Genomic DNA, 25500 nt, shown 5'->3' with positions numbered 1-25500 from the left:
AATTGCGCAGTGCATAGAGACCATTTTGTTGGCTTCTCTTTGCCTAAAACATTCATGGAAAACCTGTGGGTTTATTTTAAAATAATTCACTCATGATCTGTGAAATGCTTTTACAAAAAGTGTCAGAAAACGTCTCACTTAATAATATGCTGACAATAAAGGGAGCGTTTTCTTTTCTAGTGCTAATAATCTGCAATAAGGCCTGCCACGGTTCTTACAAAAATGTGTGATCTTTACAGCCTCAAAAATTGGTGATCTTTTTTCAGATCCTCCTGCCATTATAATATGCATTCCAATTTTACACATGTATAGTTAAAAAAATAAATAAATATATCCATCCAAGCTCAAAATTGACAGATTCTCTTTTAGACTTTTCAGTTGTAAGACTGAAAAGTCAGAGTGCAGCACTTCCACTTGGACTCCTCTCCAGTCTAAGGGCTCTCATCACACTCAGTGTGACACACTACAGTGGCTAGCATCAGTGGGAAAAACAGGTTTCTTCACCCTATCAACATCTACGGACAAATAACAGTAGAAGAAATCTGGTTAGGCTCTGCCTGCTCAGGCTTCTCAATAAGGGCCACAACATGTCCTCAGAAGCTCACTCAGCAGCGTAAGGGGAAGTTGTAATCCTCCACCCATCTTCCCTCTGAGGCTTCACTGGCCCTCAGGTCTGGACACATAGGGGTAAGTAGGCCCACACTACTCCCACGGCCATCCCTAGAAAGCAGTGCAGGGACGGACAAAATGCCACACCTCCAACCATCACGGTGAGTCAGCACTGTTTGGGTAGTTATCTGCTACTAGTATGAGTCAGTAGCGGATTGGAGCAAGAGGTGAGCAGGGGAAGAAGCCTCCTTGTATGTCTTATAATTCTCAGTGACTCCACTTACCATTCTGCCTGATTCCAATGGGCCAAAACAGCTTCTACCTCCATGTAAGGAGAGTTATTTTTGAATTTAGAAAGTTAATCCTGATAAGAACTGGATTAATGATAGCACATCCACATGGCTGTAGGAATGCGAGCTCCCCAAACACACACACACACTCCTCCCTTTTGCATTCATTACAATTGCATTACATCTGCTCCCGTAAGTGCCAAGCAATGAACTTGAGGTAAGTCTACACTGCACACTAAGTCAGTGTCTGTGGGACATAGGCTTGTTGACTCAGTGTTTCCAAGCCTATATTTGAGCATCCAAGCTGCATTGTAAACCTGGATTTACAGTTGTTGGACTGGGTCTCATAGCCATGCTAGCGCATCCAGACAGCACTACGCAGATTTTCTGACTCAGGTCTGCGGCTTGACTTCAAAATGACAGGACTTGGAACCGAGTCACAGGGGAACTCAGGCGCTCACCTACCCGCCTAGCAGGGTCCTAGGACTGTTGTCTTGAGTACTTGCTGACCCAAGCCAGACAGATTTGGGTGGACAGACTTGGGCTCAACCCTGAGTCAGAGCCTGGGCTTAGTGTGCAGTATAGACACACCTAGAAGGGCAGTCTGCATGGCTTAAGACTTGAAGTGCCATCTCTCTGCAGGGCCAACGTTAAAGCACCGGCACAACATGGCATTCCTTACAGATACACAGTATGCAAACGGTGGAAGACAGGAACGTGTTCCAATCCTTCAGGGTGCTACATCAGTGGGCACCTTGGAAATTCAAATAGATTTCTTAGGCTGTCCAAATCTATTAGCTGCATAAATTTGTACGAGAGGAATCCCAGAGCAAGCACATAGGACTATCTGAACCACAAAGGAGTGAATGCCAAACACAAGTCCTGCATTTGTCTTATGATCAGCTAGAGGGAAAGACATGATAGGCCAGCTAACAATAGGTTATTCAGTGTTTTCCCTCATTATGCTCTCCTGATGCCCAGCAAAATAGAGTTGCGAAGGAAGGGATTTCCATACTTTTCATATTGAATTAAATCCTCCCTCCAGTCACATGGGGCAGCATTAAAAGAAAGACCATAGAAGACAAGCTGATCACCAGACATACTTAATCAGAGCCTGGGAAGGCCCATTAGCAGAGCACAGTTCAAGTTCATTTCCCCCCTTTCCTGCTTTGAGTCATAAACTTTTGTCAATCTGTTTATAAGAGCACCTTGTGTTTCAAAGCAGATATTTACTATGAACATGCTCTGCAAAGACAATGCAGCTATCAGTGTGGGTTACTCTTCATGTGAGAGCAAAGGGTTGCATTCATGATCTTCACTAGTCACACAAGATTGAGAATTGACAGCCCGTTGGCCAGTCTCCAAGGCGACAATGTAAAATCTTAGACTCCTGAATCAGACAAGGAGGGGCTGATTCTCTGTTATCCTGAACCTGTGGAGGACAGACCGAGTGGTTTAGTGAACAGCATACTGGAATAGGACTTAGGAGACCAGCATTAAATTTCTAGCTCTGTCCCTGGTTTTCTGGGTGACCTTGAGCAAATCACGTCAATGCCCTGTGCCTCAGTTTCCTCATCTGTAAAATAGGGATAATGATATTGCCCTCCTTTGTAAAGCACACTAAAATCTAGGGAGGAAGAGCTCCATAAGAGCTAGGTATTATTACAGTCATTTACACCAGTGCAAAATCACAAAGTGCAAAGCAGTGGAGAATCAGGCCCAAGAACTATAGTACTCAGAGTGTTGCCAGCTCTCTGATTATTTTGTCAGGAGCCTCATGCTATTTGGTGTGTTTCTTCCAGCCCTAGCTCCTGGAGTCAAGTGTTTTCATGAGAATCTCCACTTTCACTCAAAAAAGAAAGTAAGTTTCTGTCCCTCATGGCTGAGGAGAGAAGCTTGAAAATGTGACCTGAAGGCACCCTAAAGGCTCAAATCTTAGAAAGCAAATAAAATCCCTCAAATATTTAAAATGAAATCCTCCATTTTTAAACCAATGGCATGATTTTTTGGGGGGCTGGGAGGGGGCTGATTCATGATTTTTTAATGCATGAGGCAGGCAATACTGTGGCAGTCAAGCTATGAATGTCTATTAAAACTCCATGGCCAAAACATCAGGGACAGAGTGAATAGATGATAGATCCCTTAGCTGCTCTTTGGTCTTGCCAGTGGATCAGCTTATACCTAACCAGTGTATATTAAAAAATCATACTACTGACCAATAACGTTTTTCCCCTTGAAACAAAACGGACAAAAATAACATCTATTTTAGCGTTCCATTGAAGATATCAGACATCCAAGTAAACTCCCTCAGCATTTAATCGTTGGCCATTGTGCTACACAGACTTCACTGATAACATCACCTTTATTTGAGCAGCTACTACACTCTATGAATTCAGTCCCCAGGCAGTCTCATTGCTAAGTTTCTAATCTTTATTTTCTGACAATTATTTATAGAAGTCTATATTTTTAAATATCAATTTGCTTCAAACCTCTGTTGGAAGTGAGGTTTCCGTCTTCATCCTCTTTCAATCTTTGGCTTTTTTGAGACTCCCAACAAGGAGGTCAATTGGTGACAATTTATGGCAGTTTTTCTACCCTGGCATCTGTCCATGTGGAACTAGACTTATTTCACAAAGGCCACAAAAAAGCCATCACAAGTTAACTATTTTCAGTCACTGCCGATCTGAAGTGAAATTGAACTGCTGATGTAGAGGTGAAAGGCCCTTTTTATCCTAGTACCCATGGCCTGAGCTATTCACTCCCCTGCCCCACACCCATACTTTGCATTTTTAATAATCATCACTGGTTATACAATTACTTGGAGATAACTGAAGGTTTGTGAATTGGAAGGTGGAGAATTCTAAATTAGACATCTGTGTTTTCAATGAATACATGATAAACTACTGGTATTTTCTGGGCTTTCATGTCAGGAAAAAAAAAAGGGGTCAGTTTATGACAGACTTAGTCTCTCCCTTACTATATTACCAAGCAGACTGTTAATAATCCTCATGTAGGCTGTAATAATTAACAGCTTTCAAACATGGCAGGATGGTAGTGTTTTGTATTGGGTACTAAGAAATTAAATAGGGGGAAATATTTTAAAAACAGTATAAAGGAGATCTGGGGAACCTGATTATCACCAATTTATTTGTATTCAGTGGTTTAAATAAGAAAGTGTCATTGATATTGATTACATTATCCCTAGCAGGTTTTCCTTAAAAAACAAATGTCCATATAATGCAAACATTCAGTTTCAGGAAAGACATGTATTGCCAGGCAATTAAACTGCATTACTACCTATCTTTAGCTGTATTTGTTTTCTTTAATAGAACGTATTTTCCTGTAGATATACTGCCTTAAAAATCATGACCGTGCTAATTATCTATGGCAAATGCATCTTCTTCTACTAATGATAACTCTAGTGTATTATCATTTGTGCTGGATTTCATTCTAAAATTGAAAGAACCATACAGCTTTGCAGATTCCTGGGAGGATGCAAATCTGTTCCTCCTGTACAGCTCCCCTTTCCACATAGACATCATTAATAAACTGGACAGCACCACACCACCCAGAGTTAAGAGACATAGCCCAGCGATCACACACCTATCCAAGTGAGCCCCGATTCTAGCGCTCTCATTCTCCAGTCGCTCCATCTCCCTGGCTGCTACAGTGTTAGGATCCACAGTCACATCTCTGGGCACCACATAGGAAATAATAACTAGCAAAATCCCACTAACCAGGAACAAGATGGCACTAATGAACCCATAGTCTACAGAGTTCCCTGAAGCAGCTTCTGATCCAGTATCATCTTCTTCCTCAGCGATAAGGGAGGGAGGATCATGAGCCCATTCGGGTGGGATCTCTGTACAGGAGCTATGCTGGGCAGGGGGAACCTGGCAGCAACTCTTCACAGAAGAAGGGGCATTTCTCGTATGCTCCAGATTGACATTTTCATCCATATAAGTAAACGATGTCTCCAGTTCCTGGGCACAGCAGCAGGCTCTCTTCTTTTCTGCTTCCTCTTCTCCATCCAAGTGAGCTGGCTGGCAGCAGGGCTGGATGCTGCTTGATGCTGCTGCATGCTGCCAGGAGAAGGAGAGAGTAGGAGTGGAGGAAAGGGGTGCTTGGGTGGGACCTGCTGTGGCTGCCCTTTGTGTAGACTTGCAGTGCCTATCGCAGCAGAGAGCTGCCACCGCAGCTGCTGTTCTAGCCCCCATATCGTCCACATCTCTCTGCTGTTCGCAGGGAGGGGCTTGCAAACTCCTGTCCACATTGTTGCACAGATCCGATCGCCTACTCTTCTTGGTGACGTACAGAAGCTCCATACAAGCCATCAGAACTCTCTAGCAAGCCGCGGCTTTTAATCTAAGCCATGCTTCAGGAAACTCTGTCAATAATACAATCAAGCGATAACGTGGTACACGAGCTGTTGCCTCAGAGCAATTTTCTATCCGCTAACCAATATTTTGCTAGGGATATGGCTTGTTTCAGTTGCTAAATGATTAAACAAATTCCCTCTGACATGTATTTCTTTTCAGTCTGCAAATGAAACAGCAAGGGGTAAAATAAACACCTCATGATGCATTAAGAAACCAATAGGAAACTAACACAAACATCATACATTATTCTTCCTCTCACAACTGTTCAAGGGGAAAATAGCAAATGCGATTGTTTTAATCAAGTGTTTAAAACTGCAATCCTCTTGCAGATCCAAAATCTATTAGGGACTCTAATCAACCTTTGACACCAATATCCAATTAAGGCAATAAGCCATCTAAAATAAAAAAGAGAATCATAGTTATCACCTATAAAAATGTCAGAGTACAGAGTTATCATTTTATTTATAAAAAGTACACAACTTTTCTTTTCTTCTTTTTTTTTTTTTTAAAAGGAAGCCTAAATTCAGATTCACAGAGTAATTAGAAAGATACAGGCAAATCCCATGTAGCTCAGTAATCCACGATCTATATTCTCTGGTGGAAATCTGATAATCCCAGGGGAAAGCAGTGCTTTCCTATAGCAGATCTCCAGTTTGATTAAGAGCATTTGGAATGAAATTATGCCTCAAAGACTGATGACTCAAAGACGGATGTTACTTCTCCATCTACAAGTAATTAATTATAACAAGAAAACAAAAAAGCAAAAAAACCTTGAAGCCAAATGCACCGTTTGTTAAAGAAATTTCTGCTACAGACTAAATATATATAGGTTTAAAAAAAAAATCTCTACTGGACAGTGCTCAGTCATGGGGCTTTGCACTGTCCAAGTAGGAATCTGCTGAGTTATAAAACGCAAGCTACATAATCAAAGAGTATTTGGATTCAAGTATATTTGGGTGACACAACTGATAAAAGCATTTTTGTAACGTACTGTCCTTTAGGGTGTTAACTGCCCAGTGCAGACATGATAACCCAGCCCTATTGCACAGGCAGCAGCTCCTCTTCCCTGCAGCATGCTCATCTTCCCGGCGCACATACCTCTCTCTTATGTTTGCTTCCATGTGGCAGATGATTGTTGCATTTCCTAGGCTGCTCTGTGAAAGTCTAATAGAGAAGCACTTGTAGCCTTCCACGTTCCGCCGTCCTGCAGCCTCTGCCGGAGGCTGGGGAGGGGGCGTGGGAGGAGAGGCGAAAGCGTGCCGGCTGGGCGGGGCAACCAGGCTGCCTTCTGGGAGATGTAGTTTTTATACAAGAAAAAAGAAAAGGAGGACTTGTGGCACCTTAGAGACTAACAAATTCATTTGAGCATAAGCTTTCGTGAGCTACAGCTCACTTCATCGGATGCATGCTTATGCTCAAATAAATTTCTTAGTCTCCGATGAAGTGAGCTGTAGCTCACGAAAGCTTATGCTCAAATGAATTTGTTAGTCTCTAAGGTGCCACAAGTACTCCTTTTCTTTTTGCGAATACAGACTAACACGGCTGCTACTCTGAGACCTTTTTATACAAGGGGACTGTTCTGGCTCCTGCAGTGAGGCAAGAGAGAGGGCGAGGGAAGGGGCTTTATTCAGTTTAAACCACCACACGCTAGCCATTTACCCAGTCCTCCCTGTTTAAGTAACAGCAGCAACGAGCCACTTTTCCTCTCCAAAATGTTCCTCTAGGTTTCAGTGAGGGCTAAGGGGTCTCCCACTCATCCAATAATATCCCTGTGGGGAGCAGTATTATCAAACCCAAGCAGTCAGCACCCATGAGTCAGGCCCCCAAAACGTATGAGATTTAAAAGTCATGAGATTTAAAATAATAAAAGTAAATGTTGGCTTCCTTTTGTATTTTGAGCCTTTGGGGTTCATGTTTCAAACTTTTCTCCACAACCAAGAGGGCTCCGGGAGTTGAGACGTTAAGAAAAACAGCAAATATCATAGGACTCATGATAAAATCACAAGAGTTAGTGATGCTCTGACAGACATGATCACCTCTTGGTTACACACTTTCTGTATCAGAGTAAGGACAGTCCCACCCATCATGACTGCCCCATCATGTGCCAACCTATGTTGCTGGCGTGGACAAATAATATACTATTATTCCCTAGAGCAAGGGGGAAACAGGGAGGGAATCATGCCTTTCCGAGGCACAATTCCTTCTGTGAATGCATCACCGCCACCCTCTGCACAGGTAAAATGGCAAAGCTGCAGTCCAGCCCTTGATGTTGTTTCTTGTTCCCACTTTGGTGGCTGTGGCTAGTAAAGGGTTAACAGCATTTTTTTAAAAGCATATAAATTATTGTTGCAAAAGATCTGAGGTGTGTAGATGGAAAGCAGAATGCATAACACATACTCTGCACACACAAATAAGAGCTGGTTAAAAGATCAATCAAACGAGTGTGAGAAGTAAGCAACATTTGTCACACAAAAGACAACATGGAGTAAGAGATGGGACCAATGGACATATAATGAGACTTATGATGGTAGCACAATAATAGCCTAGATTAAAAAAAAAATCTGCTTTAAAGAGATAACTAGGCCTGGCTGTAGGAATCTACTACTGCATCTGAATGCAATAGACTAACAACACAAAGGGCTGGATTCTTTGTTCTGGCAAAACTGTGCTAAGTAGTGGTGGAATGTATGCGTGATTTAAAGCCTCCTGTATGGCTCTCATAGTCTCAGCAATGGTCGTTGCCTGACTATCCCTGGTGCAAATCAGAGCAACCTATGCTCTGCTGTGTGTTGTATTGAAAGTGTTAATTTGTAAGGGGTTTTCTGGTCCTGCTTGCAGGCTAGGGAGCTCTGTAATCTGAGTCTTTCAGCAGCCAGGCTGCAGAGAACCAACCTAGAGTAAGGTGGGATGAGTTTGTCTCTCTCCTTTAGGGAGCAGTCAGCTGTGTCATCCTGTGTTCTCATTCTGAATTATGAAAGATAAAGTAGTGCTACTGTTGTATTTATGTGGTGAGGAACACATGTGAATCACTCAAAGTCAGCGGTAATAATGAACTCTCTTACTTTGTTTTTGTCACGAACAGAAAGACCACAGATGAACTGCCCCCTAGCTAGGAGGAAGCTGAACTGAATCCTGAGCAATTCCCTTCCTCTCTAGACAGCAACTCGCGGTTACTAACAGCAGCGCCCCTGGTGAGTGCATTCCCCTACATAAAACTACAGCACCCCCTATGCACACATAACACCTTCGGCAAAATACTCGTCCAGCCATCATGGCTATTCTCACCTGCACTGTGGTATCTCTAGCATGCTTGGCAGGGCAGGTGTTTTTGGTGACTTTGATTCAGCATGAACCCCTGGACAGGAGTGTTGTCCCCTTTTAGTAGCAGCTTCGATGAGCTTGTAGTGTCAGAGACTGGAGGTGGTAACGATGGTTGGCTCTAGAGGATGCATATCTGAAGGCTCCTCTGGAGTAATATTGCTCAGAGATGAGCATCTTCTCAGCTGGTTGACATGACAATGCCAAACTTGTCAGTTGGACCTTGTATGAGATGAGACCAGTGATCCTGATGATTGTTGAAGTGACTCACCATGGCCCAGCTCTGTAACTTCTAGCAAATTTCTTGTGATGTGAAGGGGTAAGAGTAGGGGTGGGAGAGGCAGGAGCTCTGGAGGGAGCTCAGCCAGCATCTGGTCCCACTTTGCCTGCTTGGCCCTTGTGCTGGAATCTGCAGCAGCTCCTCTTAATGCCATGGGAAGCCATAGCCAGCAGCGAGGGGTAAGAAGCAGAGGGAGGAAGGCAGTTGCCTTCCCTATGCTGCAGTTCACCAACTCAAGCTGGGCTGTACTTGTCTGAAGAAGGCTGTTCATGGTCCCATTCTATCCTGGAGTGCAGGGAGCCAGCTGTGGAGAGGCTGGTCTCTGATGCAGTAGCATCCAAGGGCTGGTAGTACTGAAATGAACCCCTAGCAGCCCAGCAGCACAGGGGAGGGGCGGGGGGAAGAGGGAACCTGTGCTGCTGACGATGCTGGGCAGTGGTGCCTGGTCCCTGTGCTCCTGCCTGCAATGGCAACTCCCTCCTAGGGACCCTGTGGGGAGGGGAGCAGGTCTGGATGTAGAGCAGAGAGGGGAAAATCCTAAAATCTCTTCCCACAGCACATGGTCCCACCACTGGGTCCCTGCAGTGTTGGAAGTTTTGTCCATATGTATGTAAATATAAAATCACTGCCTGCTACTCTTAATTTCCCAATTCAAACCATTTATGCATAACAATCTAACCCTCAACTGCCCATTTCATTTCAAGTGCCCGTGTCCCACGTGTTACCCCTTCCGTTTAACAATCTGTCCCAATTTGTATTTAGCTCAGACACTCTGCTTCCTTCCCCAGAACTGAAGATGAGCTCTGGGTAGCTAGAAAACTTGTCTCCCCCATCAACAGAAGTTGGTCCAGTAAAAGATACTACCTCACCCACCTTGTCTCTTTCATATCTTGAGACCAACACAGCTACAACAGTGCAAGCATGTACTACTGAAATGTCACTTTAAAAATGCATTACACTTTTTAAAAAATGCAATATTTGTGACCTCTTGTGTTTGTTTCATAAGATACTTCCTTAGATGACTTAAAATGGGAACAGCTCAGACTGGCAGGATAGGTACCACATTTAGAGTTACCCTTTGCTTCATTTCTGGTTAATGAGTTAATACCATGGGGCTGCTGTTCAGGAATTACTGCAGCCTTGGTTGTGAAGTCAGAAACATGGGGACAGGTGTTGCTTGTTAAATAGTAGTGTCCCCAAAGAGTCTGTACTGGGACCAGTACTATTCATAGAGTTGCCGGAACGCCTGGTTGAACAGGGACGCTGACTGGGTCATTAAAAATCTGGTTGGTGGTGCAGCAGGGGCCCAGGGCTAAGACAGGCTCCCTGCTTACTGTAGCTCAATGCAGCTCCCAGAAGCGGCTGCGAGGTCCCAGCAGCCCCAGATGCATGGGCAGCCAGGGAGGCTCCATGCGCTGACCCCACCCCAGTGCCGGCTCTGCAGCTCCCATTGGCCGGGAACCAAGGGGAGCTGCAGGGGTGGTGCCCGTGGGCATGAGGGCAACGTGCGGAGCCTCCTTGGACACCCATGTGTCTAGGGGCTGCAGGGACCTGGCAGCAGCTTCCTGGGAGTCAGAGTAAGTGCTGCTGGGACCCCAACCCCGCCAACACCCTCCCCCAGCCCAGAGCCCCCCTCTGCATCCCAAACCCCTCATCCCAGGCCCAACCCCAGAGCTTGCCCTCCCAGCCAGAGTCCTCACCCCACCCTGCACTCCAACCCCCTTCTCCAACCCGGAGCCTACACCCCCAGCCAAGAGCCCATACTCCCTTCCTGCACCCCAATCCCCTGCCCCAGCCCGGAGCCTTCTCTTGCTCCCCAAAACCAGAGCCCCCACCCCCAGCTGCAGTCCTCACGCTTCTCCCACACCTCAACCCCTGCCCGGTGAAAGTGAGTGAGGGTGGGGAAGAGCGAGCTATGGAGAAGGGGGATGGAGCAAGTGGGGGCAGGGCCTCAGAAAAGGGGTGAACTGCAGCCACTGGGAGCCGCGATTGGCCGAACCTGCGGATGCGGCAAGTAAACAAACCAGCCCGGCCCACCAGGGGCTTTCCCTGCACAAGTGGCAGAACAAGTTTGGAAACCACTGGTGTATACCATGAACATAACAAGCTGTAGCAGCTCCTGAAGAGCCAGTGCACAGCTAAGTATAGCCAGAGAGAAGCACAGTCTGATCACATGCACCTCCTGCCCCAGAATGCTACCTGTGCCATGACTTTGAGAACAGCTGGTGTAGGAGTATTCCACCTGCTCTGCATCACCAGAAAACATGCCAGAGGTATTTCCCCCATAGGGAGTTCCCACAGATTGGTACATCATAAAGAGACTGGAGCATAATACAGAAACCAGCCCATGGCTTTTTGTTTGTTCCTTTTGCATCGAACTCCTCATATTATTAGCTATGTTAAATTGGCCAGGGAGGCAATAACAAGGCTTAGTGAGAAAAATTTAACAACTAGAAAAGAAATGTCAAGATTTATGTGTAGGATTTTTTGAAGACTGCAAAAAATTCTGAAGATGGAAAATAAGACTATTGTATACACAGAGAGAATAAAGTGATGCAATTTTTGTGCTTAGAGGACGTCAGTATTTACGATACCAAGCAAATATTTGGAGATCTCCCTACTCAAAGAAGTGTCAGGCATTGCTAGGTGTTTAAAACACAGTACTGTGCTACAGCTATTGATTCATAAAAAAGCTATTTAGTTCTTCCTTGGTTGCACTCTCTAATGTATATCCATCATGCATTAATAAAACCCACAACGAGCAAATATTTCTGGGGGGAAAATGCTGCACCAGAACTGTCAAACAGGGAGTTCAATCCTTGTTAAATGCTTCTGCTTCCCATGCCTGAGAAAGTGGATAATTAGCACTCCTGACAGAGGGAAATAGATCAGAATGGAATAAAGGCTTAAAATCAGGAAGCACTATTGAGATAAAGAGCCAGATTTTTAACGGTATTTAAGCACATAAAGATGCAGATGGGCACCTAGTGGGATTTTTAAAAGGGCCTATGCATGTTAGGTGCCTAACTCTCATTAACTTCAGTGTGAGCGAAGGGCCAGATTTTGAAAGGTATTTAGGTACCTGAGAAATGCAGGTGGGCGTCTAGTGGACCTTAGGCAATAGGTGCTTTTGAAAATCCCACTAGATGTCTATCTGCATCTTTTGGCACCTAAATACCTCTAAAAATCTGGCCCAGAGAGCTACTAGTTATCAAGAAGAGCTAAACAAGAAGAGCTGGAGAGAGGCCAGATTTGTGGAAGCAGACTCTGATCTAACTCCCCATAGGCAATGAGAGAATTACTATTGACAGGAGAAGGATTTGTCCTGAAATTTGCAAGATAAGGCATTTTTGCTGCCAAGAAGGTTAGATGTGCCAACAAAAGGATTCTGAGAAAACAACCCCCCAACAAAATTCAGGATTTGTTCTCTGATTAATTGGGGCTTAATCCTGTAAAGTGCGGAGCACTTCCTGTATGATGAGGGCACTATGGGAAGCGGGGGGCCCTGGATAAGGAGCTCTATCTAGCTTTATAGCAAAGTATCTCTTTGAATACAGCCCTTTACATTAGGGAAGAGATACCCATTTTACACAGCCCATGCCTTTCTGCTCTGTCCTTCTAGGGTGCTCTTTGTCCATGCTTTTCTTTCATTCACACCCTTCTTTCTGCTTTCATCACCTGTCCTGTGAATTCTCACCCCTAGTTTAGTTGTTTTTCTTGTTGCTTTTTGCAGCTGCAACAGTTAGTCCTGTCTACATCCTTTGAATGGCACTACGGCATTTGGTACTGCCAAGAGCCACTGCATTTTGGACCCACACAAGAGAACATGGAAATGTACACCCCGTTTAGGTCTAGTCATTTCAACTCCCTATGCGATGGTTTTCCCAAAGTTGCAAACATCCACCTCTGAGTGTGTCGCCCCGCTCCTATTCACGGGCCCAGTATGAGGTTGTTCAAGATAGGGAAAGTCTGCCTTGTAACTTTTTACACAACTTTGGAAAACTGGGCCTGAGGCTCCTCTGTGTGCTCTGCGTTGTGTGTCAGTGTGTATTCACCTCAGACTAGACCCACTCAGACAAACCACCAGGAACAAGGTTTTATTCCATAAGGAAGCACAGAACAGGATTACAGTCCAGCAGCCTCCTCTCTGCTTGCCAGCTCATGCTCCCAGCTTCAGTCAATGCTGAAACTTCCTGCTGGGAGGGGCAGAAGGTACATCCTGGCAGGAACCAAGAAGTTCTCCCAACATGCTGCAGCTTATAGTCCACAACTTTTAAGTCCCATGGCTGCTGTTGAAGTACACTGGACCTTGGGCTACAAGTGCACAATAGAATTCACAGTGTGTGTATTTAAGCCAGGATATGTCTACACTAGAAATGCTACAGGGGTGCAGCTGCAATGATGCAAGTGTAGATACATACTACAGTGATGGAAAAGATCCTTCCATCACGGTAGTAAGTCCAGGAGATGGCAGCTAGCTCAACTGAAGAATTCTCCTGTCGACCTAGAGGTGTCTACATTGGGGCTTAGGTCGGCTCAACTACACTGGACATGGCATGAACCGTGAGTGATGTAGTAGCTAGACCTAACTTTGTAGAGTAGGCCAGGCCTAAAATAACTGAGTGTGCAAAGGCCTGTTCAGGGAGCAGCTGATGACACAGTACTAGTAACAGAACTAAGCCCAGTTGCACTGGCTCTGAGAGCTATGAACTGCCCCAAGCAGCTCACTGGGGTGTTAACTGCAAGATCCACTTGGCTTGTGGGATATGTCTACACTTCAGCTGGAAGCAAGCCTCCCAGCTCTGGACAGACTCTTGCTAGAGCTGGAGCTTGAGCTGGAGAGCTAAAGATAGCTGCATAGAGGACATTACGGCTTGGCCGCAGCTTGGGCTCTCAAGCTCATCGACTGCCTCTGGGGGTCTGAGCTCTGGTGGCTAGCCCAAGTCTTCACTGGAGCTGCGACCTCCACACTGCTATTTTTAGCATGCTAGCTTGAGCCCAGCTAGCACAAACCTGTTTAGGCTGGCTTGGAGACTCACTCCCAGCTGCAGCGTAAACATACTCTGGGAAACCTTAAGAACACCATTCCAGCAGAGCTTTGGTCAACCCACCAAAGCAGATATTTACTCCAGCTGCTGGAGTAAATACTGAGAGGCTGTCCTGGGGTCACCAATGCCTGCTAGGAGAAAAGACCCCTCTTCCATCCAAGGGGAGAGGAGACCCAGCTGCTGCTCCTGGAGGATAAGAGTCTATTCCTGCCTTGCTAGGAAGGGAAGAGGGGCTCATTGTCACAGCCACTGCATGGAAAAGAGGTCCCTGACATGGGCGTGAATGAAGGGGTTTTGTCAAGGGACCTGGACTGCATCAATCCAGCTTTGGTTGCTACACATCATAAGTGTCATGATTCACTACATGACATAAGTAGTACATGACATAACACAACATGAGTAACTACATTCAAGGATGGATATTCTCATCACTTGCACAAAAAGTGGTGGTTCGCATCACACATTCACTTATACTATGGATGCACCTCCAATAATTGCTTTTTAAGTCTTCAGACTGTGCAGTCAACTGCATGTCCAGCAGAGGATGCAGAATGCATAGTACAGACTAGAGCAATATGAGGGTGGTGAACAAAGAAAAGGAGATGTTAGGCTTTGCTTCAGTCTTCACGGCTGAGGATGTTAGGGAGATTCCCAAACCTGAGCTGTCTTTTGTAGGTGACAAATCTGAGGAATTGTCACAGATTGAAGTATCACTAGAGGAGGTTTTGGAATTAATTGAGAAACTCAACAGCAACAAGTCATCGGGACCAAATAGCATTCACCCAAGAGTTCTGAAAGAACTCAAATGTGAAATTGCGGAACTATTAACTATGGTTTGTAACCTGTCCTTTAAATCAGCTATTGTACCCAATGACTGGAAGAGAGCTAATGTAACGCCAATATTTAAGAAGGGCTCTAGAGGTGATCCTGGCAATTACAGACCCTTAAGTCTAACGTCAGTACCTGGCAAAGTAGTTGAAACAATAGTAAAGAATAAAACTGTCAGACACAGAGGAACATAAATTGTTGCGCAAAAGTCAACATGGTTTCTGTAAAGGGAGATCATGTCTTATCTATTAGAGTTCTTTGAGGGAGTCAACAAACATGTGGACAAGGGGGATCCCGTGGACATAGTGTACTTAGACTTCCAGAAAGCCTTTGACAAGGTCCCTCACCAAAGGCTCTTAGGTAAATTAAGTTGTCATGGGATAAGAGGGAAGATCCTTTCATGGACTGAGAACTGGTTAAAAGACAGGGAACAAAGAGTAGGAATAAATGGTACATTTTCAGAATGGAGAGGGGTAACTAGTGGTGTTCCCCAAGGGTCAATCCTAGGACCAATCCTATTCAATTTATTCATAAATGATCTGGAGAAAGGGGTAAACAGTGCAGTGACAAAATTTGCAGATGATACTAAACTGCTCAAGATAGTTAAGACCAAAGTAGACTGTGAAGAACTTCAAAAAGATCTCACAAAACTAAGTGATTAGGCAACAAAATAGCAAATTAAATTTAATGTGGATATATGTAAAGTAATGCACATTGGAAAAAATAACCCCAACTATACATACAATATGATGGGGGGGCTAATTTAGCTACAACGAATCAGGAGAAAGATCTTGGAGTCATCGTGGATAGTTCTCTGAGGACATCCACGCAGTGTGCAGCGGCAGTCAAAAACTCAAATGGGATGTTAGGAATCATTAAAAAAGGGATAGAGAATAAGATGGAGAATATCTTATTGCCCTTATATAAATCCATGGTATCCCCACATCTTGAATACTGCATACAGATGTGGTCCCCTCATCTCGAAAAAGATATATTGGCATTAGAAAAGGTTCAGAAAAGGGCAACTAAAATGATTAGGGGTTTGGAACAGGTACCATATGAGGAGAGATTAAAGAGGCTAGGACTTTTCAGATTGGAAAAGAAGAGACTAAGGGGGGATATGATAGAGATATATAAAATCATGAGCAGTGTGGAGAATGTGAACACGGAAAAGTTATTTACTTGTTCCCATAATATAAGAACTAGGGGCCACCAAATGAAATTAATGGGCAGCTGGTTTAAAACAAATAAAAGGAAGTTCTTCTTCGCTCAGCGCACAGTCAGCCTGTGGAACTCCTTGCCTGAGGAGGTTGTGAAGGCCAAAACTATAACTGGGTTCAAAAAAGAACTGGATAAATTCAAGTCCATTAATGACTATTAGCCAGGATGGGTAAGGAATGGTGTCCTTAGCCTCTGTGTGTCAGAAGGTGGAGATGGATGGCAGGAGAGAGATCACTTGATCATTACCTGTTAGGTTCACTCCTTCTGGGGCACCTGGCATTGACCACTGTAAATAGACAGGATACTGGGCTGGATGGACCTTTGGTCTGATCCAGTAGGGCCATTCTTATGTAGGCTACATGACAGGGAAACACACCTGAAAATGAGTGGCATCAAAAGAAAAGGAAAAGGATAGTAATAAACCAACTAACAAGCAACATTAAAGTATGCTGTAAGGAATTTAAAGGAGGAAGACAGCTTAGTAAACAAAACAACCAGACATATTATGAAATAATAGCTGATTGCAGTGATTTTTCTATACATTAAATCTGGAAAAAAAATAATTATATATGGCTGCTGTAATACTTCTTATGCTTACTACACATAAAACTATGGGTGAAAGAAGAAAATAAAGGCAGCAGTTCTGACAAGCCAAGGACACACAGCTTTTAGTAGAATATATATTGCTGGTGACAGAATGAGGTTTTATAGGAGTTATCATGGATATTAGACAAAGATTTGTATACATGCAGCAAAGTGCTTGAGGAATACTGTTAACTATTGAAGCTGAGTTCACATTATAGAAAATAATGCTGAAAAATATATTCTAATGTGTCTGTATTAAAATTAAATAATCATCATAATTTTTTCTTTATGTAATATTTTTCAATAGCTTTCAAAGCATTTTAAAAAGTGGGGAAAGCATCATTATTCCCATTCTAAAGATGGGGAAACAGATACAGAGAGGGAGAGTTCATGTGATTTGTCCAAGGTCAAACAGCAAGTCAGCACCACACTGAGACCTAAAAGCCTTGTCTACCTCAAAGGGAGGCTTTCCTGGACTGGCACAGTAATGGACAGCCATAAGGTTGACTTCTGAGACCTCTTTGTAAGTCCTGGCGTAGGGTTGCAGCATGGACTGGGGAGATTCCAAGTAGCATTGTAGTCCACAGGTCAGGGGAGAGCAGCTGCTGTAACTTATTCAGGGTTTGAGGGCTGTTATGCCAGGGCCCTCTCTAGCTCCCAGAGCAGTCTAGAAACAGGAGGGCACAAAGCACGGCTCCCCCACCCCCTTGAATGGAGAGTTCTCTGCTGTGCCTTAAAGATGCAGCACAAAATCTCTTTCCATGGATGAAATCCTGGCCTTAATGAAGTCAATGAGAGTTTTGCTATTGACTTCAATGGGACCAGAATTTCACCCCAAGGCTCTTCATTGCCACTCAATTGCCCTATCCATTAAATCTTGATAGCAGCATAAGTCCACCACAGTAGGTTATCCCTACAAACATTTGAAGGCTGTAACCAGCAAGGGAAAGGAATTCTTTAGCAAAAGAGCCCATAACTAAAGAAAAGGAAAGGAAAGGAAAGGAAAGTTTCTCAGGAAAACAGGTCCTAACAGTGAGCTCTGTTAAGAGTCTTTCAAAGGAGCTGGATAAATCCATACTTCTTAAAATATTTAAAACTAGACTGAGCCAATTAGTAGAAAGTATACTATAAGGTACAATGCTGAACTGGCCAAGGCGGATGAGCTAGATTATCCATTGGGATTTTTCTGTCTCTGATGTTTATGTTTATGACTTCACTCTGCTTGCCTGTTTCTCAAATGAGGTTTGATCAGAATGAATCTGTTATTTCCATATTTCTGAGCTTTCAAACCTTTAAAAGTCCCACTCATCCACTATATTTTGAAATTGGAACATGAGGTTTTTAAATACAACTCCCATTAAAATCAGTGGCAGTCATGCAGACCAGAGCCCCACAGAGCTTCTGAGCATTTAATACTTCCACTGTTAAGGTTTATAAATTAGTGTCAGTGTTCTCTCTTCTTATCAGTCATGTTTCTATTCACTCAGCTATCTTTTAAAGAAATAACTGCATTTCATGTTCTGAGTGTCTTTACTGCAGGCAACTTTTTGCTCTTTCCCTCTGGCATTCTGATGAGGGTAGATGAAAGCATCCCCTCTTAACAACACTGGATTTCATGAGAGGATGCCTGAAATCAGAATGTAGAGGAAAATGTCAGAATGAACTTATGGGGGTTTGTAGGGAGGCATATAGGGGTTGTGTAGAATGTGGATGAAAATGAGAGGAAATATGCTATAGTTCTTTAAACTTTTAAAACAGAGCTCTTTATGATGGTGGGGAGAGGGCGGTTGAGAGAGGAGAGGTTGTTTTCTTTTGAATCAATGTACTTAAAAAAATAGACCTATTCAGCACTGTACATTTTCTCCACCACCTGCTTTTTTATTCAGCTAGAGTCTTGCAGATTCACATGTTGCTAAAGAAAAACATTGTACAAAAAATTATTTTCCAATACATCGATGTTGCTTTTAGCTGGTTGCTGTGTTGAGTGTGCAGCAAAACTGCAATTGCAATAAAACCTACTGTATGTATATGGATCAGGAGGAATTATATGAAAAGAGCAATTGATTACTCAGGCAGCTGAAAAGTTCACAGTACATTATTTATTAAAATGGATACTTGTTTGTATAGTTGTTTATATTATATATGCAAGTCCCATGGCCTGAGACTGCAGAGAGAAGAGCTCTCTATTACCTCTGTTGGTGAACAGGGAAAATTGCTTCACTGTAGGCAGCTTCCTTTGCATAGGCTACCTCCCCACAATACTTACAGTGACACTTGGGGAGTCGTCATAATTCTATATGAATCTGGGGGATAGGGGAAAAGGGGAGCTTGGATTCTAGAGAGGGTGGAAAGTTTTTATTTTGTGACAAAGAGTTCATTTCTAAGCAGCTAGGATTCTGCTCAAGGGTTTTAAATTCTCTTGGCTCTTCTTCCATGGAGAATTTGTTGTAAGAGCCTGGGCAAAGTACAGCAGCAGTAGAGCCAAGTAGGATCAATAAGGCCCCACCTACCCAGCACCTTAATAATGCTGAATCACAAAGCTAGGTTAGGTGGTACCTGCTGATGGGATCAGGCAAGCAGCTTCTTGGGGCTGGAGACACACCTGCAGGAGCACTTGCACTACTGCTACTTGCTGATCCCAACCATGAGTAGGGTTTGATAGATGGGTGAAGTGGTACAATCAAGGGACTATTACCAGTGGGACATTTTCACCAGTGGGTGAGAAGGGAGTTAGATGAGCTACTGTCAACGTTACCTGAAGCATGGGGGGATATTTAACTCTTCATTTGCATATACATTCTCTTGCTATGTTTTCCAAGATTTATGACTTTGTTCCCTTTCCCCTAATACAGATTTCCTTGATGTACACAGTCTCAGAGCGCTCACAGTGCTTGGGCAAGTTCTGCCTATTAAGGGCACAGGGAGAGTGATTAGTTTCCCCAGGCTTCTGGGTTAGGGCTTAAGCTAGTTTAATTATTTGTCAAGGGGGACCCTAGATTTATTGTACCTAGCCCTTTTTGCTGCTGTTAACCCCCTGGCAAAAGGGTTACATAGAGATGAAACATTAAACTAATAAGCATTAAATCTTACTTTTGAAGCATATATATGTGTACATTTATGTTCACGATATAAAATATATAACCTCCCTGGGGGCGATTTTCAAAAGGGACAAGGAGTAGCTGGCAGATCGCGCCCCCCCCACAACTACCATACACACAGTAGACCAAATAAGGATATTGTCTCCAGGGGATGCAAATGCTGGAGTTTGAGTTGGGCAGAAGTATTTAAAAAAAAAACCAATATTCCTCTGAAAGACATTTGTACAGTGCCATCTGAACAAATTTTCAATTTGCATAGAAAATTAAAAAGGCAAGAATGGGGCAATGCCCCCAATTTAGCATACACAAAGGCATAATTCTAAAAAGGACAAAACATGCATATAAGTCCAAAACTACAGGCTTAACACATTGTGTGTGCCATAGATTTATAAACAATCAATGGGAAAGGAATATTCTAGGGACTCAACATTTTATTAATTCAGATAGGATTATTTTGTCTAAGTAGGGGTCAGCGGGACTGGGCTATCAGTGGCACAAATGAAGAAAAATATTGTATGTATTTTCAATGATGGACTTTTTTATCTAGTCAAATATTTAAGATTGTGTTTGATGAAGGAATAACTAGCTGAGTTCTCTTCAATTTTGACATGTTTAATCCTTAATGTAAGGGATTTATCTGTCCACGTATTTATAACATAATCAGCCCTTTAGTCTCCGAGTACCACCAATATAACAACATATGATTACGCCAAAGAATGAATTTTTCCTCTTGCTTAAAGCTGTTCTGAGAAGTGTAGATGGTTTATTCTACACATATTATTTTGGAATCTTTGAGAAATTATTGTCATGGACATACAGTCTTGGTCTCTTCATGTGTTCTTCTTATAATGCTTAACATCAGTAGAATTTCAACATCCATATTTTGGATGTGTAAGACCAAGGGCAACCTGTGACCAGGAGAGATCCTATGGCATATTTTGTTTATGGTAGTATCCTGGCCAAATGTCAGTATATTCTGCCTACCTCCTGTCAGTTGCACCATTTGCTTCAATTTGATACAGTATGCTTCTTTATTTCCTGAGATAAATCATCTCTGTATTGTTTCTGTGTACTGTTAAATGTTTGTCTCGTCCTTTCTCTGCCTTATATTGATGTTGTGAGATCTTAATTTATTATGGTTTGTCAAGCACTGTGAGATCTTTGAATGAAAAATGCTATAAGTCGTTGTTCAACAGCAGCTGTGCATATGTTATTCTGGAGGATAAAAGAGAAACTGTAGTTGAATGAGCATTAAACAAAAGTAAGATTTATGGAACATATGCTTCTGGTACCAACAGGTGCTGAATAATACAGCGTGAGTAAAAGATGCTATCATTACTACACGAGTCAACATCTGTGCCTATAGCAAATCATTCAGAAAATGGCTGAAAGCAGACACCAAAAAACAGCCTTAATATTCAGGTTATTTTGAAACTGCTTCTATAGTTCACCCTGCCTAGAAGCCTCATTAGCTAAACAGCATATCTATGAAGAAGTCTAAATTTAGGGATATACATAGGGTATCTAGACAATGGGTGCTCAGCAGAGAATCTAATTTTTTTTCAAGTTTACTGGAATTTAAATGATTCTGCTTTTGTTTCATATATGAAAGTCCATCAGCTGTATTCCACTGATTAATGCACCCTGCTCTTTGGGCCTTCATGGATTCCCATGAAATTCAATAGAATTAGGACCTCTAAATCCTTTTTAAATTTCAACCCTTATCCTTGCTATTAAGGGCTCTGAACAGCCTATATCTGAACTAACATGGCCTATGGTTTGATATACTATTCCATTTCCTGTGCTCCTCTCTCTCTCATCACTTACTTTTTTCTCTTCATTCCCTCCATATCTCATGCCAAAACTTCTTTCTTTGTATTCTTTTCTCACTTCCACCTACCTTCTTCTGTCCTGCCCTTAAGCCTTGAATCCCATCCTTATTCTTGTGTAGTCTTAATTCTTTCAGGTTCCTACCTGAAAACATACCTCTTACCTAAATTCAATTCAGTGTTGATCCAGTATCTGAATTATTATTTGTACTACTGTGATGTCTAAGGGTTAGTTCCACAAAGGGGGCTTAGATGCAGCATTGCAATGCTTAACTTTTAGGCTCCCCATCCACTGAAATTCTCAGCCCTGAGTTAGGCTCCTAGGCTCCCTATACAATGCAAGGGAAAGTCAGATGCCTAAGAATGGGAGTCACACAAGCCAGCAAACTGAGCTAAGAGCCACCTAAAATGGCCAGTAGGAAATGCTGAGGAGAGGAGAGGAGAGGGCCTACAAAAGGTAGTTAGAGGCCTAACTCTGGGCTAAGGGAAGTGCCTCCTCCACTCTGGATTCTCAGACATGAACTCTCATCTGGACTTAGGTGCCTAACACAGGCTAGCTAGCTAGCTCGCTCGCACACGCGCGCGCGCATGCACAGAGTGTAAGAGACCTCTTTTCTCTGCCCCCCTTACAGCAAATAGCCCAGTGGTTAAGGCATGTGGGAGACTCAAGTTTAACTCCCTGCTCTGCCTGGTTTGGAGCAGGGACTTGGGTCTCCCACATCTCGGCCAAATGCCTTTACTGCCAAGTTATATAGTCACTCTCTCTCAGACCCAGTGAATACTTAATTATTTTCTCAAAATGTGGAATAGCTTCAACAGGAGAGATTAAAAGCAGCCCAAAATCCCATTGGTGTGGACACTGGCCTTGGATATTGGACACCCAAGTTCAAGTCCCTGCTTCACATCAGTGCAAGTGGGGATTTGAAAACAGGTTTTCCCCTCCCCGGTGAGTGCCCTTGCTCCTAGACTATTGGGTATTCTGGGACACTCCCAACTTCCTAATCTGAGGACTTGCCTACACTGGGACGTTGTTGACAAAATGTTGTCTTTCACAGGTACTTAAAAAAAGCACCCCCATGAAAAAAGTTTTGCTGACATAAGTGGCAGTGTAAACGTGGCTTTGTCGGCAGGAGCACTCTCCTCCTGACAAAGCTAACACCGCTCATGAGGCTGGAAGTATTTTATCGGTAAAAGTGCCAACAAAATACCAACAGAGAGCATTCACATACGCTGACTTTTAGCGACAAGGCTGTGTCGACAAGCCCTGACTGTCTTTTGTGTCAGGCCTGCCCTGGTAGTTATGCTCAGAGCATGTCTGCCAGATCAGGCAGGGAATGTCTAGCTTGAGAATTCTGCTATGCCTCTGGGCTGCTCTGCGTCTCAGGACTTAAGCAGTTTTGAGCTTGACTAGTGTCAGGAATGTAGGCACCTATGGGACTTTACTGGCAGAAATGCAGGTATCTAGGGAATTTTGATGCCTACAGGCTTAGGCAGCAGCTGTTGGGGGCTTGGAGGATCTCAGTGGTACTAAATGTTAGACTTAGGCATCTAAAATGGCAGTGAAGTGCCTAAGTCTCTTGGTGGATCTAGCCCTCAGGAACCAAGTCACGGGTGGGGGGGGTGCCCATTGTGCCAGGCACTGTACAAACACTTATTAAAAAGAAGGACTTTACCCCAAAGAGCTTACAATCTAGGTCATAAATAATATCAAACCTGCTTCATCACTGTAACAATTCTGTCTTAGCCATCCAAGGCTATGTGCTTCAATTGTTGTCTGTTGTTCATTTGCTTAGACTGTAAATTCCTCAGTGCAAGGACCTTCATGTTTTGTACAGTGAAGAGCAGAGTCAACTAATAATATTTTTTTAATCTAAAAAGTCACATGCAAAAATGACCATGAATAACTTGTGTAACCCTTCTGCCAGGTGGAGCCAGCGGCAACCAGGGCCGGGTTCAATATCTAGGGGTATTCAATATCATTGATACAACACAGAACCAGCTCAAGCCCTCACCCAGTAACCTGGGAAATTTTCACACCACCCCAGGTGCCTCTGAGAGGCAATACTTCCCCACTCACAAGCACAGCATCTGAGGGTAGAAAAGAAACTTTTAATAAAAGGCGGGAAGTAACTCAGCATTAATTTGAGAAAACACTGCAAACAGGGTTCATAAACATAAACCATGAGTAAAAGACCCACCCCCAAATAGGGTGGGCATTGCTCTTTTCCCCTCAGGTTCTTAAGTCCAGCAACCCAAAAGTCCCTTTCATATGCACAACCCTTCTCTGCACCCAACTCACAGTTGCTGTCCTTGGTCGGTGCAGACCCGGAGTTCAGAGGTGCATCTGCAGAGTTCACCCCGCACCTTGGGAGGAGGGTAAAGAAGCATCTTACTCGCTCCTCTGGCCACTCACCAGCCATCCTGCTGGTAGCTCATCATACCTCTCCGCTGCCACCCTGCTGGCTGTCAGTCACCTTCTGCCTCTGTGCTATGACCTCTGCACATTAGTCTTTCAGTGATTTTCAGCTCTTTTGCAGGCTGGGTAGAAACACTACCCCCATCTCAAGTGATCACAGCTAAAATCACTGAGAGCTGATAACAGGCAGGGTGGAAACACAATCCTATGCTCAAATAAATTTGTTAGTCTCTAAGATGCCACACGTACTCCTTTTCTTTTTGCAGATACAGACTAACATGGCTGCTACTCTGAAACCTATCACAAGTGGTTTCAGTTCTGATTGAGCAATTAATATAACAAAAGAGGTTCCTAATGAAGCCTACTTAGCTCTATTCTTCAAACGGTGGGGAAGAACAGGTTAAATTTAGTCTAGAGAGGACCCTGGTGGGGGGGGGGGAGGTGTTGTGTAGTCTCCTGACTAGGACACTGGGACTCCTGTCCCCACCCCTCTTACTTTCACAGGGCTCTGACATTTGAACCCCTGCTTAATGACTTTCTTTAAACTGAGGGTGCCACCCCTCATTTGGGACAGGTTAAGCACTGTCCTTCTTTCCTGTATTGCTATAATAATTAGAACACTGCTAACCATATTTCACTACCCCCTGCATTCAGTCCTAAGGTCATTTGTACCCAGCACCAGCCAAAGTTGATCCTTTGACACAGCTATAAATGATGAACAGGTAAACAGAGCAGGAGCAAATTGTATTTACATAAACACACCCATAGTCTTTGCTTCCCTGACAGCTAGCTGGGAGAGATTCATTTAGACCCTGCTTACATTCTCCCCCAAACTGGGAATTTGTCGTCCCAGCAAATCACACTCCAGATTATACCAAGTACATGAATTCTCCTCAAAGGGTCTGAGGAAATCCACTATGGCTGCCACAAGCCAATGAGCTAAGTGTATCACTTACTCACTAACCACTCCAGGTGCATTGTAAGTTAGCCTGTTTACTGGCCTTATAACCCTGTCACCCCTATTGAGAGTGGGTATGGCAGGGGCAGTGGGGACTTCTTCTAGGGCTAGGGATGGTGAAGGTTCCCTTGAGGCTACCCCCTCTATTGTCACAGGCCCCTGCATCTCTTGCTTGGGTACCGGGATGTCCAGGGTGCCAGGGACACCTTCCACTTATATATCCCCTCTGTCCACCAACCTAGGTGTGTCATCACAGGCCTGTTTTTCTTCCAGGAGGTCTGGGAATGTTGATGGGACAACCTCATTAACCCAGGCTGGTCTGACAAGAGGATGTAATAAAACGGTGAAAGCTATTCTTGGGAATTATGAGCCCACTTTGTAGTTGGTAATATTACAACATAAATAGTGCAGTTCACTTTCAACAGACATGATAGTTACATGTGTATTTCAAGTGCAATTTATGGATGTCTAGAAATGTGACTACAGGTATAGCTAGATAGCTACTGAAATCTAATTTTTTTAACCTCAGCTGTAGCAAATCAGCTGAATTCCTTTGTCTTTTGTATCTTGGCCCTTTCTTATATCACTTATGGAAGAAAATAGCTTTTGTGTTAAGAATTTTTCTTTAACTTTACTAAAAA

The 25500-nt window shown here is 43.6% G+C and overlaps 1 protein-coding gene across 4 annotated transcripts in view; it reads right to left on the bottom strand.

Annotated features, from left to right (window-relative positions):
- Positions 1-4032: 4032 nt before the first annotated feature.
- TMEM74 (transmembrane protein 74) overlaps positions 4033-25500 on the bottom strand; it is a 42240-nt gene continuing 20772 nt past the window's right edge. The window contains exons 1-2 of one of the 4 annotated variants that reach the window (XM_038393493.2): positions 6377-6558; positions 4033-5438 (exon numbers count right to left, since the gene is read on the bottom strand). In XM_038393493.2, coding sequence (XP_038249421.1) covers positions 4274-5233 — 960 coding nt within the window. In that variant the 5' untranslated portion in view covers positions 5234-5438; positions 6377-6558 and the 3' untranslated portion in view covers positions 4033-4273. Of the gene's footprint in view, positions 5439-6269; positions 6559-25500 lie in introns of those variants that run through there. The other 3 variants (XM_038393496.2, XM_043507422.1, XM_038393494.2) reach the window with 3 other exon arrangements.

The sequence above is a fragment of the Dermochelys coriacea genome, chromosome 2, assembly GCF_009764565.3.
Source record: "Dermochelys coriacea isolate rDerCor1 chromosome 2, rDerCor1.pri.v4, whole genome shotgun sequence".
Classification (NCBI taxonomy): Eukaryota; Metazoa; Chordata; order Testudines; family Dermochelyidae; genus Dermochelys; species Dermochelys coriacea.
The sequence above is the reverse complement of the archived record's forward strand: the minus strand, read 5'-3'. Positions and strand labels throughout refer to the sequence as shown.